Source organism: Sphaeramia orbicularis, chromosome 2 (genome assembly GCF_902148855.1).
Source record: "Sphaeramia orbicularis chromosome 2, fSphaOr1.1, whole genome shotgun sequence".
Classification (NCBI taxonomy): Eukaryota; Metazoa; Chordata; class Actinopteri; order Kurtiformes; family Apogonidae; genus Sphaeramia; species Sphaeramia orbicularis.
In genome coordinates this window covers 9875891-9891100 of record NC_043958.1, presented here as the reverse complement: position 1 = coordinate 9891100, position 15210 = coordinate 9875891, and the positions used below count along the sequence as shown (strand labels likewise).

Genomic DNA, 15210 nt, shown 5'->3' with positions numbered 1-15210 from the left:
TCAGCTTTCCAATGCAGTTTAAATTTTGTCTAGTGTAAACAGTTCAGGAGTATTTTTGCTGTGAATTGCAAAATGTAGCGCCAGTGAGATTGTGGTTAAGAGTTAAGGCATTATTTCCTGTAAAGAAAAGTGGCGAAATGTGGATAATTTGACAACTTTGTGTTTATTGACTCATCATAAAACATTCTTCAAACAATAAAACAATTTTAAATGTCCGTTTCTGTACAATGCTTGCTAAGCAATTTTATTTATATATAGAAAATGTAAGAGGAGTTGTGTTAAAATGACAAAACTCCTTCAAATTTAATGGCAGGTACTCTGGAAAAAATAACAGCATTCCATCAACAAATATTTTCAAGCAATAAATATGTATTTATAAATAGTGTAAATTTACATCAAGATTAGAAACATAACGCAACAAAAATCACAAATTAAACTTTATTCCATAAGTCTATGTGCAACCCATTTTCTTTGTGACTTGGCTATTAAGTTTTTTTTTTTTTCTGAATTTTTTTCCATTATTTTTTTTATTTTTTTTTTTTTACCTAAGAAACAAAAGAAAATGTCATAGTTTTGAAAAGAATGAGACAAAGATAAAACATAAAAGCAGTAAGAAAAAAAAGGTAAAACATAAAAGCTGTAAAAAAAAAAAAAAAAAAAAAAAAAAAAAAGAAAGGAAGAAAAACAAAAAGAAATGCACCTAAACTCTTCACATTACAAATTTTTTTGGAGATTTTGCTGTCCAAAGAGTCTTAAAATTACTATCTACCATAGAAAAGACCAGTTAGGCTAGTGCTCCTTAGAAGGACAAACAGAAGAAAATTTGGGAAAATCTATAAATCAAAGCTGAAGCCAACATTTCATCGGTTACCGGAATAGAAAAAGAGAAAAAAGGGGGGAGAAAGGTTGTCAAGTCAGTAGTCTTTTACGGGTGGTGTTGCCAGTTGTGACAGTTAACAAGTATCTACAAAACATTTTTATCACGCATTAAGAATCCCAGTCCTCCCCCATCCCCTGCTCCCAACCGTTTTTGATTAAGTCCTCCGTTAAAACTGGGCTGAACCATTGTCACTAGAGGGGGCTGGGAAGAGAGAACAAGTCCTGCTGCAGTGCGCTCGGTGGCGCCCCCCTCTGGAAGGGCCCCAGCCCTGCACTTCAAAACAGGTTGCATAGACAGACACACATGGCCGCCTCAGCCTCCATCCGTCGCTATGGAGACGGGCCGTTATGGAAGTGGCGGTTGGTGAAGAGCGGGGAGACGGCCTTGGCTTTCCTGAATATCAGAAATGGTCCGTGTATGTGGATGTTTGTTCTGGTTTTTATTTATTTTTTACTTAATACAAGTTCCTGGAAATGAGTGTCATGGCTCCACAGAAGAAGTAGAAGAGGTGTCGCCTAATGTCAAGATGAAGATGAATGAAGAGGAGGGGCCTGGGGAGGGAGAGGAGAAGGAGTCACGACAACAAACACACAAGGCCGACAACCACAAACATTATTAAAAAAATGAGCAATATACTAATACTGCTCATATCTTCAAGGTTCGAACACATTTTTCAAGGTAAATTCAAGCACTTTCAAGGGTCATTTTCACCTTATTGCTGGGGTTAAACGCATATCTACTGGACTACATATACTCATGAGTACTTTTTTCACTTTTTATCACAGTGACGTACATTGTCTTATGCTATAAACATCTAAAATGATGTTTCATAAAAGCAAAAAGTTTAAGTTAAGTTGGAAATTTTATTTTTTGACATACAATTTTATTTTTCAAAATGTATCACCTCTGTATAAGTAGCTTTAGTTTGAGTTAATATGAAAAATACATAAATAAATCACATCAGAGTTAAAATTGCAAGCACTTCAACTAAAATTCAAGCACTTTTCAGACCTTGAAAATTAATTGAAAGCACCCTGTATCTTATGTTCTTGATTTTATCTTTTAAACTTGTACTCTGAGACCTCTGCATAATAATTCATATGTACCTGAATATGAACAAATAACCTATCTTATGTTAAAGCTGACCCTGTTCACTGTTTCACACAAAACTTATTCTAAAACTAGAGAAAACCACAGCATTTGTGACATCTGAAGGCTGCAGATTTAACAGAAAACAATGGTCTGAGTGTGTGTTTCAGTTCGGTGACTTACTAATGTGAACTGGTCGTAGACCTGCATGAGGTCCTCCATCCTGTGCTGTTCTAACACCACAAAGTCATCCAAAGTGGCGCTGCCTTTCCTGGCGCAGTCCTGACAATGGACCACGTACTGCTTCTTGGACAGGAGCTCCCGTCGCACAAACAGCAGGTTAAAAACCTCCACCTGAAAACGGAGAGTTCCTTATAATTATAGAGTTCAGGGCTCTGAAAGTTGACTTCTAAAAATCCTCATTATGAAAGCAACTCAAGACCTATTTCACTATGGTACCGACAAAAAGACTGAAGGTGATGAGGGGAAATTAAGAGTCTCAGAATTACCTGCAGGCATTTGCTGATGGCTTTTTACAGCAGCTTGATGTTTTCTGATGTTTCACACGCGACTCTTGAGCCTTTACGCCCAAAAAGGTCCTAATTCAGGCTTTTCTTGCACAAGGTACAATAGGCTTCAAATTCATCATTTTCAACAGCTTCAAAAGAGCACCGTGTGTGCTCCAGTCACATCTCCAGGTCTCAGTGAACTTACACTTACCCGCATTAGATTAAATTAACCTCATTTTTATGTGCAGATGCCGCAAAGATATAAAAGGAGAGAAGGGAAATCTCAAAGCACAGCGCGTGCTGTTAAAGTGTCCTCCGTGAGAAATAAATACTGAGAATTACATGAACAATCTTCTCAGGTATCAGATGTAATGTGATCCAGCTACTGATTGTAACATTAGCTGAGTGCACTTCAGTCAAACCTAAATGCGTTTCTGATCCACGTTAGTTTCCTTCTGTAGATTTTGGAGTATGATCCATGTACATTTTCTCAGCAACACAGAAGTTAAAGCACCTTTTTAAAAAGTCCACTACCTTCATAATTAAATCAATTAAATACGACCTGTCAGAATTATACTATAAATGCTTCAAAGGCCCTAAATTCAAATGATAGGATTTTGACATTTAATGGCCGACAGTAACCATGACAACTGTTAAGAAACACATCCACTTCCACTGTGTTCTCTTTGTGTACAGTGCAACAAAACCTACATTAATCCTTTCAAGACCTGCCATTATAACAGGCCGCCTAGGTGTGTTCAGGTTTTCTTTCCAATAAAAGTGTCAGAAAACGTCTTTTATACCGATTCACTTGCACCTTTGATTTCAGGAAGAACTTAATTTTCATTATCTAGCCATTAATTATCATTATTATAGATAATAAATGCATTTTAGTAAAAACGAAAGAAAACCCCCCCCGACTTTTTAGCAAATTTATGGATCAGAAACAACTGTAAATGTCCATTACAAAACTTTCTGAGATTGCAGATATAAACTTTCAACTATCTTACATCTGCTCAAACATGCTTTTTGGTCATATTATGGCTTCATATTTTTTATTATTTCCAGGCATTTTTTAGTCTCTGAAACTGTTCCTTTCTACTTGTAATAGAGTTCCACATTGCTGCCGTAAAGTGTTATATAGTGTTGGAAAACTCAAGATCTCAGTTTTCCGATGCCAATTGAATTCTGTGGATAGCGCAAACGGTTCAGGAGTTACAGTAACAAAATGCAGCACCGGAGAGATTGCCGTTGTTAAAGGGTTAACAATTTCCTTTAGAAATGGATCCATAAGATGTTCCTAAACTACTGTCTTCAGTTGCAGATCAAGACGGACACATAACAGGGCCGTAGCAACATTTGGTTCTATTTCATAAAGTAGAGAGCTGAGTTTCATGTCGGCCGAACACATGCAGGGAGAAACAATTATCTTTCACTAAGTGTGAGCGGAGCTGTTTGTGATGTGAAATCCTGTTAAATTCACACCGCTCATGCTCAAGTGTTGGTGGTGTGTTCACTGACCTCACAGATGGTGCAGTAGTGGGCCGGCTCATCCCTGGTCCTCGGCCTCAGCACCGTCTCCTTCCCGGCTGTCGTCAAGGCTTCCTTCACCCACTGACACTGTTTTAACGTACGCAGCAAGCAGTACCTGAACGCAGCACGAGACGAGCGTTAAAGAAGACAAAGAAACGCCAAAGAAAGAAACACAGCAGAGAAACTACGACAAAGACCCACTTGATCATCTCGAACAGCTTGTGGTCGGACACTTTGATGTTACGGGCCATGTTCCAGGAGAGGTGCACCATGGGAACCATCGACTTGACACTCTGGAGCTTGTTCCACTCGTAACGCTCCACAGCCAGCTTGTACTGATGAGCTGGGGGGAAAAAAGTTAAAATTGTAAATAATTGACATAATCACCAAAACAACAATTTGGAAAAAGCAGCTTTATGTTGTAAAAAGGGGAACTAATGTAAAGTGGAGTGTATTGTTTTTATCATGAGTGGTGATAAATTCAGCTGGTGTTGACAGGATGTACAATCCTGCTGCGATCGACTCAGTAATCAGCTCTGAAAGGTCAGTAATCAGTCACAAGTATCTCAAACATCAGTGTAAAGGTCAAATATAATTCTGTGAATTAGTCGATCTCTCAGGGAGTCCATATATGCACTTTTCTATATATAAACATTACATATACCTTCTATATATGTATATTCAGTCAAACATATCTATTTATTATGTCTGTTATTTATTGTACTTTAAAACTCTACATTGTAATCTGTTTATTAACCTATAAAGACCCAAAAATTCACTGTCGACCAAAAGCATCAACTGATCTGAACTGTTTAATACCTGTTAATCCATTAATTCTATTAATCCCTGTAAGTAAACTGGTGTAAAATGCAGTTTGTCGTCTTTCCATGGTCATCAGATATGACCCATTTGGACGTTCAGAGGCTCCGTAGTGAAGGTAGAAACACCGTCATCTTCGACAGCATTGATTCACCAGTAAAACCCATGGAGTTGGCTCAATGACAGTGAATGGACACACCGGATTTATGTTCAGTTAATGACAGATTTGACTGATAAAGTCACTTTTTCTTCAGTTTTTTTTCTGTGTTGATATAATAACCTTTCACTTTTCTCTGAGCTTTTATGAATATCTACATGATCAGTCAATTAGGAAAATAGATGATTTTCATTAAAAAAAAAAAAAAAAGCAAAGTTCAGAGAATAATATTACAACAAATGGTGACAAATCACTTAGGAAAGGTTAAATTGAGAGAAAAATTCATTTGGGAACTGCCACAAAAGTCACACTGGGTCCTTATGGGTTACTCTGTATAAAATAACCTGTATAGTTTATTTATAGCACCCCAAAAAAAAATCTATCCAGTTTATTTATATCCATACTATCTCCTGATTGCACTTCTGTTTAGATGCTGAACTGCATTTTGGCACCTTGTATTAGTACATGTGTAATGACAAAATTGAATCTAATCTATTCTAATCTAATCCCATGTGACGTCATTGACAGTAAACAAAGAAGATGAGTATAGGAAGACTAACTATTCTATTCACATTACAATCGTGTTAATAAATAATTCAAATCTACATCCCAGTATCACTCACGTACCAGTAAGGGGTCCTACATTCCAGGCGATGTTGTTACACCAGCCGATGGCCTGGACCCAGTGGACGGTTCCTGTGTTGAGCCAGACCAGGTCGCCCGGACGCTGGATGAACCGGTACACGGGCACGTCGGCCTCATACAGATCCTCCAGGTTGGGCCACCATGAGCCCATCAGGAAGTTGATGTTGTTTCTGGTGATGGAATGGATCAATTAGGATCAAATACAGACAAAAAAAAAAAAGATCAAAGTTGGAGATGTTTTCAGGTGGTCATACTTTTCACAGAAGTTGCTCATGACTCCCCAGTAGGGCTCCGGTACAGCGAACCACTCACAGTCTCCTGGTCCAATATTAATGTTGACTGCACAGAAGTTATTGTGTTCTTGGTGACCTGTGAGGATAAAACACTGTTAACACTTGAAACAAGCCAATGATTCTTGTGGATTTGAATGAATCGAGTTTTTACTTTGGACAGAAAAAATTTACATCTGAGATAATCTAAACTTTGTAATCACTGTTTATGAAACATAGACTAAAATATTAGAGTGAATTACACATTTACACATTTCTCTCTACTCTTATTTGCCTTATACATTATAGATTTTTTCTTTTCTAGCTTTTATTGAACTGAAATAATAACCTCTTCTCAGGACGAGTGATTCTGAAGGTTTTGGGCAAAAAAGAAAAAGAAAAATAGAAATGCTGCATTTATTCAGAAGACCAGATGAACAATCCAAAATTTTCAATATTCCCTGTTAATTAACTTTTATTAGAGCGACTAGGTTTCACAGAGCCTCGTGACAACAGTAGTAGTAGTAATAATAAGAATAATAACAATAATAATAATAACCCATGCACCTTGTTTTTCATGATCTTACCTTGTATATAACCTATACTGCCTGTACATATCCTTATATATTGTACATGTCTCTCATCTGTCGTATAGAGTTAGCTTTTTGTATATTTCAGTAGTTTTTAATAATATCAAAGTACTTAAGTATATTTTTTATATTTTATCCTGTAGATTTGCACATTGCCTACATTTTTCAGTATTTTGTATCATATTTTGTGTTTTTGCTGTGAAACAGATTTTCATTGTTCCTGTTCTTGTAACAGTGACAATAAAGATGTATTCTATTCCATTCTCCTCTATGTGCGTGTATTGACCTGGTATCCTGCTGCCAGGGACCTTCATGTAGAGCTGCACCGTGTTCATCCCCAGGATGGTGTGGCCCACGTGGCTGAGCAAGTTACCAGCTGAAACTACACGAGCGAACGCCGGCAGTTTACTGAGCTCCTGCAGCTGCTGCTTCCACCTGGTGCACAGTGAGATCACAACATCACATGTTGGAAGATCAGTGGAGCGCTTTGCTTTTAAAATGCTCCTAAATATGTGGAAAATGACAGCAGTTAAGTGAACACTCACTTCCTTTCATCTGACACATCAATGTTGGTGCCAAACTTGATGTGCTTCAAAGGTCCTCGTCTTTTGCGCGCAACACTGAAAACAAACACATAGATGAAATGGGATTAGTCGTATGTGGTTTATGAAATCACTCAGTACTGGCAGAAATTGGACTGACAAGCTTCAATTTTAACATCAACTAAGGACAAAGAGCAGATTAAATAAAAAATAACTTGCTACCTCCTGATTCAGAGAATATGATCGGCCTAAAGTAATTGAATTTAAACTAAATAAGTTAGTTTACCGTACCTGTCTGCTGACGCTGGCTCTGTGTCTGCAGGCTCTTTTAGTGCTTTCTTTTCATTCTCCTCCTGGATATAAACAGAAAATGCATTCAGTTTGCAGTATTATTTTTTCCAAACAGTTGTTATGTTAGAGTCACCTAGATGTTCGCATCCACAGAGTTGTGTTCCTGCTCTCTAACTGACCCGTAGTGATTCCTGGAAGGACGCAGCCTGGTACTGGGCGTATTTGGCGATGGTGGTGTGGGCACGAGCACTTTCACAGCGCCACATTTTCTTTGTGCCCGTTGGGTCCCAATTCTCATCAGCAGGCTGAGAGAGCTGAGTCCAGACCTCCACCAGGTGCTCTGGGTTGGCCTCTACCAACGTCTTTGTGGAGAACAGACCCAGGTCTATGGAGAAGACATGGATCAGCAAGGAACTATTCACATCAAACCACACGAGATTTTTGATTTAAGTCAAAGTTGGTGCATTTTACCCAGTTTGAGTGCTCCAGCCAGTCCTCTGATGACCGTGACAGGGTTTGAGGGGTTTGTGCAGAACTGGTGCAGTGGGGGGAAGAAAGCATCCCTCTTGTTCTCCAACTGGGTCATAGAAAGAAAAAAAAAAAAACAGGTAACAGTCAAACAGTATTTAACTGTGGATGTATGAAGAACCAAAACCAATGGCAAACAAATAATAAAAAAAAGCATTCCCTGACTGAAATTTCATCAACAAAGAGACCTGATAAAGAGCTCAGAAACACAAATTGTTAGCCTCATGGCATAATTGCCTATGTCATACTTTTTTCAGGTCATAGCCAATGATGAAAATTAAGTAAAGTTACGCAGAAATCATAATTTGACCAAAAATACGACTTCAGCAAAAATGCTATGAAGCTAACAAAATGAAAAAAAAAAAAAAAAAGACTTGTGGGTTAAGGTTAAAAACATTACAAGTAGAAACTGTGTTCATACATATAGAAAATTATGCATTGATATTTGCTAAAAATAAAAAGATTTGTCAAAAACCAAACACTGAAGGTAACAGTGTTCCTAAAAATCAGCTTTAAACCTCCAACTACAAGCCTGAGGCCTGGTACAAACACTCACATAGATGCTGGGTGTGGGTGGGTTGAGCTTGTCTTTGGGCAGGGCTGGTGTAGGTGGAGGGGGCAGCCGGGGCGGGGGGCACTTATCAAGGAGGATACTGCTGTTGGAAAGGCCGTTCTTCCCCAGGTTCCTGTGTGGAAAACAGAAAATGTTGAAGGGACATGCTTCATATCAAATGTTAAAAGAAGGCATGAGTAGTATTACTGAAGTGGAATAAATGGAAGTTTATAGTTATTTTCCTTTGAAGGAATCTCATCGGCTGAGATGATAAGCAATGATAAGATTTATATCTGAAATAATAAAAACACATAATCAACTTAGCTGGATATTGTGCTAAATAATATCTGCATGGCAACAAGGCTGCCCAGTAGCCTTCAGTGTTATTTACTCTTACATAATAATTTAGTTCTAGTTCTGTAGTTACCCTGTAATTCCACTGGGAGGAGACATTCTCCAAACAAAATGCTGCAGTTCCAACTGATGTCTCTCCCATTTGTTGCATTTAACACCAGGGGAAAGCCTTCAATGTTTCAATGTAAGGCTTTCAACTTATTGTATCTCACAAAGCACAGAAAAAAAAGAAAACATTGGATTTTTACTGCAGATGTAAAAATAGAAATAAAAGTCAAAACTTGACACTTGTAACTTTCTGAGAATCCTGGGTTCAAAGGAGGTTTTTCTGCATTTTTATGGCTACATTGGTACGATTCAAGGCCTTAGGGGTTCTATACCATCTTCAAGTAAAATCTGTTTTGTTTTTTTTTATTATTTTGAGCATACAAGAAATAAGTTGAGCAGCTGCCGAAAGAATGTGTGTAGTCATCGTCATCTTCTCATGGTTTAGTACATAACACACTGCATCTCAACCAGCCCCATTCTGTCAGTTTAATTGGTACATACTGTAAATCTGGTCCAGTACAGCAACTTAAAACTCCATTGTGAAATGTTATAACGTGCTGGAACAAGAAATAATAATAAAAATAATAATTCATTTTATTTGTAAGCGCCTTTTACCAAACCCAAGGACACAGTACAGCAAAGGACAAAAAGACAATAAATAAAACGAGGCTTACGCTGTCGGGGGCCGACAGCAAGGGTACAGCCCCGAAATCCACCCAATCCTCTGCTATATAACAAAGCACATAAACGACACAATGTACAAATAAAAACTTAATTTTAGATGATCAATATGAACCAAATTTGAGCTTGATTAGCGTAATATATCTATTAATAATGTCAAACAAAAATATTTCAACAAAAGCACCCCCATTTGGACAAGTGATAATATTCATGAACACCCAAAATCAACAGGCTTCTTCCCCTAGGGGTCACCAATGTTGGTGCAAAAGGGGGACAGTTATGTTCACACGAAGGATATTCGGTCTGAATAATGTCAGAAAATTATTTGCTGCATAATGTCAGAAAAGATATTAGATATTTGTTGGGCGATCAATATGAACCAAGTTTGTGCTTGATTGGCCTAATGTATCTATTAATAATGTCCCAAAAAACAGATTTTTCAACAGAAGCTCCCCCAACCATTTTGAAAAAAACACACCACCTGGTGTTAAAATATAACATCCAGTAAACTCAAGGTAGTGGCATGAAGAAAGAGAATTGTTAGACAATCGATATGAACTCAGTTTGAGCTACATCGACATGATAGTGGCAGAATAATGGTCAGAGAATCCATTTTCCCTATAAACTCTGAATGATAGCCAGAAAATGGACATTTGTAAGACGATCAATATGAACCAAATTGATCAATCAGCCTACTACTGCTTGATTTCTGTCCAAAAAACAGATTTTCAACTAAAGCGCCCCCATTTGGATGACTTATAATACTCATAGAGAAGCTGAAATCATTAGGGTTCTTTCACTAAGGGTCCCCTATGTTGGTTATCAAGGGATTTAAAAAAAAAAAAAAAAAAAAAAAAAAATCGAACCAAATCTGTCCTAGTTCACATGAAGGATACCAAGCGCCGTTCAGGGGAAAACCATAATATTCCCAAAACTCCAAGCATTAAAAGAAGCCTGCAGAACATGAAGACGTGTGGAACAAAGTGTTGAAGTCTCACCTGCAGGCCTTCAGGACGTCTGTGGAGCTGGGATAGATGGATATCGAAGATGACGACGATGAGTTCGAGGAGCTGTGTCCGTGCGGTGGTGTAGCTTTGAGACTTGAGACAACAGGCGGCTCAGCCTTCAGTGGGCTTTGAGAGTCCTCAGAGATTCCTCCTTTGCCGTTGCCATTGACAGCGGGTGCAGCAGGGGTGTTGGTGGGAGGACTGTGTGCGCCGGTTTGGGTGTGTTCTGATGATTTTGGTGAGGGCGTGGCGGTGGATATGGCTGAGATGGGCGAGGAAGCTGCCGAGCTGCCCTGGGCGTGGGGGGTGGAGGGCATAACGGCCGGGTGGATGTTGTTGACTTTCTTGTGTGTCTCGGGCGTAGTGGAGGATGCGGCCGTCGTCCCCTCTGACTGCCCGTTGCCCTCCTCGGGGCCCTTCCCCCCTGCCAGCAGGGCAGATAGCCTGGGATTGTCTGCGCTAAGGCTCGGCGTCTCACCACCGTCCGCCACTTTGCCGCCTTCCTCCGACTGGACGTGATTGGCGAGACCGTCTGTCTGCGCCGCTTTACCATCGGTCGACGGCGGCGGCGATGACGCCTGGCCCTCTGAGCCCCCGTTACCGAGGGCCGTGGCTGCCGTGACGAGAGCGGCTGTGGTGTTGCTATCTTTGGTAGCGGATGCACTCGGCGCTGCTCCACCTGAGGTAGCGGAGTGGGGGAGGGAGGGAGGGGATGGGAGGTGGTTGTGAGCCGGTTGCCGTGGTGATGGGGTATTAGTGGAATGTCCAACCTGATTGTTGGGGAGGGGAGGGGCGGTGGAGTTGGGGGTCTGAGAGTGAGAGAGAGTCCCCTCATCACCGGAGCCTGTTGCATGTTGAACAGACCCCTTCTGTAGCCCCTGGTGAAAGGACAAGAAAACACGTTAAAACACACGGTAACCCCAGCCCCAGGGTCGCATCCATGAGAAGCAGCTAAACAGCTACACTCTGGAACAGTCTTCCTGATGACGTGAGACAGGCCTCGACTCTGACCATGTTTAAGTCCAGGCTGAAAACGGCTCTGTTCAACTGTACAGAGAACAACTGAAAGGGCTCCATCTGCACTCATCTCTTTTACTTTATTTTAATTATTATCTGTGTTTTATTGATTATGTTTCAATTGCAATTGTGTATTTTTTACTTGTCTCTTTTCCATTTTTGTAAAGCACTGTGAATTGACCTGTGTATGAATTGTACTACACAATAAATTTGCCTTGCCTTGAACCAAACAGGTGAAAGAGAACACCACTATACATGTTTTATTCATCTTTTAAAGTTCATATTTCTAAGATTGGCTTTTATTTTAGAAATAAATTTTGTTTCACATTCTCCGCAAAGAAAAAACCTTTCTGTCTGTGATTAATTATGGTGATATACTGTACAGGCATGCAGCTACGTCCACTTTAAGGAGCCTTAACTCAGTGTATCATGTTTCTTCACATTTCATTTCAGATGCAAAATCCCTCACTCACCACTGCATTCTGTATGGAGAATGCAGTGAAGGAGGAATGTCACTGTTTTTCTTCAGAGGCCTTTATGGTTGAATAATTATTCTGTTTTTTTGTTTATTGTGTGTCATGTATGTGTTATATATACTTTTGACTTTGTATGGCTGCTACCTTGGCCAGGTCTCCCTTGCAAAGGAGATTTCTAATCTCAATGGGACTTCCTGGTTAAATAAAGGTTAAATAAAAATTTAAAAAAATCTTGAATTTGGGACTTTTTAAGACCATATTGAATTCAGTTTTTCCACTCCATATTTGGTGATGCTCCTGATGTGAACACAGAGCAAAAGCTTTTTATGGTGAGTTTGTTTTTTTTTCCCCCTTCACACTCACATCATCAGAAACATTTCTAACTTTAAATTGTAGAAGAAGCAATTATCTGATAAAAGAGGCACCACATTAATCCAAACACCAGATCCTGACACACCAAGTGAATTAGCTCCAATAAAGTTTGTATTAAATTTTGGTTCCAGTGAAACTCAGGTTAATGCACCATGATCATGTTAACATCAATGATTTCAGATTATAGGATTTTAAACATTTAAGAGGAAAAATACGCCCATTCTATATTCTAACCTGAGCTATCGTGGGTCATGGAGGACCTGCACAAACCCTTTTTACAAAAAAATCAACTTGCATGGGTGGACTAAAACTCAATGCTGAAACTTTATGAGAAATAACATTAAAGGAGAGTTGCAAAAATGCTTTAAATCACAGGAATAATCCTCATGTTGTGAAGCATGTTTGGCAATGAAGGATAAAGCTGTAAAATCTGACCTGAGAGGAGTTTTGGTGCAGGGCCTGGCGTGGCGTGGCGTCCTGTGTTTGCGTGCTTGTGCAGGTGTGAGGTAGCAGTGCTGCGCCGCCGCTGCCGGCAGGTTGCAAGTAAGGCACGTCTCCATTGGGTCCTGTGGCTGCGGGCCCTGGCTGATTATTATTACTACTGTTACTACTGTTACTATCACCCACAGGGAGGGAGTCCGAGTGTCCATGTGTGCCAGGACCCACGGGCCCATTGGCCAGTGGCTGAGGCGGGCACAGGGGCCGATGGGGTCCCAGCTGGGGTCGGGTGGGGTGTAGGCTGGGGTTGGGGGAGGGGAGGGAGTTGGCGGTGGGTCCATTTGGGAGAGAGGGGCGCACCTGACCTCCAGAGGCATTCTGTTTCATCTGGAAATGAGTAGTTGACAAACATGTAGTAAGAATCCATTCATTTAGGAAATCCTGAAAGGGCAGTATGGACACAATCACTCAAACTTTATATGTTCTTGAATGACTAAGGCTGAAATTAATGTATGTGATGGACATTTGCCTTTCCAAATAAAAAGATAATAAAAAAAAAATCCATTCATTGAGTCTGTAATCTAATGTTTGATACAACACAGTAAATGGGTCAAATAACTTTGTCAGTTCTGTTCCTCATCCAGCATTGAAGTGACAAAAACGCTTAACTTTTTCAAAAAACGTAACCCAAACTTTGCACTGACTCTTTCTAACTTACAGAAAAATACACCGTTTTAAGATGAGTGTCGATTATATTTTCCCTTTTTGCAACAGTAAACTATTTTTTAACAACTGTTAAACTTAAAATGTATAAATATTTTTTATTTTTTTTTGCTTTACATGTCTTAATCCACAGTACTATATTACAAATGGACGCACCATAACAAAATGTCCATGTGAAAAAAAAGTTCATTTACCGAATTTAAAATTAAAAACAATCTTAATTATATTCATGTTTATCTTGAAAATGAAATGTGAGTGACAACCCCTTGTGACACTAAGACTCAAAATAACAGCTTTTTAAATTAAGGAAACCAGACTTTTGTTCTTCTGGTTTAACCTGCTCGGAGAACCTGATTTACCTAAATACAGTTGAAGCAAAAACAAACAACTGACTGACACCAACTCAAAAACAAGCCAAGCCTCCTGCGCTCCACATGTTTCATCACATCAGTCTGCAACGTGTGACAGTAAATGAAACGACGAAAGGATGTGGATCATGAGTGAATGAAATCAGTGTTTGTGCATCCGAGATGTTGATTGTGGTATCTTGGTGTCAGCCTTTCACTGTCTTGTACACATGTCATAACAAATTCTCCGCTACGTGACACATGTACATTTAAAAGCTTTGTATCAGCATCTAAATTATTCATGTTCTATATAGCACCATAAACTGACAGTAAATAATTCACGTTGTCACCAATAAATTATTAAAAGAAAACATTCTAAAAGATACATGTACTATATAAAGGAATTATTATGTTTATGTGTGTAGATTTTACCTGGTGCTGGTGCATCATGGCGAGCTGAGCCTCCAGCTGCTCCAACATCTGAAGCTGTGGGGGCTTCAGGCTTGCCCGGTTACCCCGCAACTGTTCCAGCAGCTGTGAAGACATAGAAACAATAACCACAAGAGTAAAAATAAGAACAACGGCCCAGAAATGTTCTATCAAGAATCAATAACAACTTGAATTTAAGAGGTTGTCAGGTTCTCTCTCTCTATGTTAGAGTCCTGTGGTCTGGATGTAGGAGATCAATCTCCCAATAGGGGCGGCACTTTCACTGGAGAAGAACTCAACCAATTAAATCAAAGTCCATGTATGACTTCATGTCAGTACTTGATAGTTACTATATTAATATCTCCATCCATTTCCATCTTATAAGCCATCAAAATATGGACCATTATACACATAGATAAATGTGAGTGCATGGAAGTAAATGTTTGTTTGCGTATATCTTCATTACTATTCATGTTATTGCTCTACAAAGTAGCATGACCATGAAAACCATTGATCTTCACAAATCAGTCTTCTGTTATGTTTCACACTGCAAAGTCTACGTTTATATGACATTCATGTAACAAAGATTCACAAATTACTTTTCCTTTCAGTGAGCAATACTGACACCCTTTTTTTTCTTTAAAAAAAAAAAAGAAAGAACAGTGTACTTGGTTCCAATGATGTCCTGTGTAATATGTTATGAGACTGTTCTGCATAAAAATTTGAATAAAATATGGACCATTATAAATAAAGGTACATATTTAATATTTTAAAAAAATTGGTTAAAAAAAAAAAAAAAAAGAAATTCCAAAATACAAATTTCTCAAAACTGTGGACAAACTCTGTAAGCATGATCCCAAAGAAGCTACATAAAGAATTCTAAATGAATAGTTTTGGAGAGGATTGTTAAAAT

At 39.1% G+C, this 15210-nt stretch overlaps 1 protein-coding gene across 2 annotated transcripts in view; it reads right to left on the bottom strand.

The window, feature by feature from the left end:
- Window positions 1-536: 536 nt before the first annotated feature.
- Window positions 537-15210, bottom strand: part of LOC115431141 (lysine-specific demethylase 6A-like) — a 38893-nt gene continuing 24219 nt past the window's right edge. For both annotated transcript variants that reach the window (XM_030151383.1, XM_030151387.1), the window contains 15 exons: window positions 14301-14402; window positions 12796-13185; window positions 10487-11373; window positions 8409-8538; window positions 7796-7901; window positions 7504-7709; window positions 7325-7386; window positions 7037-7111; window positions 6778-6926; window positions 5887-6001; window positions 5615-5802; window positions 4213-4354; window positions 4000-4126; window positions 2153-2323; window positions 537-1431 (listed from right to left, as the gene is read on the bottom strand). In XM_030151383.1, the coding sequence (XP_030007243.1) occupies window positions 1402-1431; window positions 2153-2323; window positions 4000-4126; window positions 4213-4354; window positions 5615-5802; window positions 5887-6001; window positions 6778-6926; window positions 7037-7111; window positions 7325-7386; window positions 7504-7709; window positions 7796-7901; window positions 8409-8538; window positions 10487-11373; window positions 12796-13185; window positions 14301-14402 (2880 nt within the window). In that variant the 3' untranslated portion in view covers window positions 537-1401. The remainder of the gene's footprint in view (window positions 1432-2152; window positions 2324-3999; window positions 4127-4212; window positions 4355-5614; window positions 5803-5886; window positions 6002-6777; window positions 6927-7036; window positions 7112-7324; window positions 7387-7503; window positions 7710-7795; window positions 7902-8408; window positions 8539-10486; window positions 11374-12795; window positions 13186-14300; window positions 14403-15210) is intronic.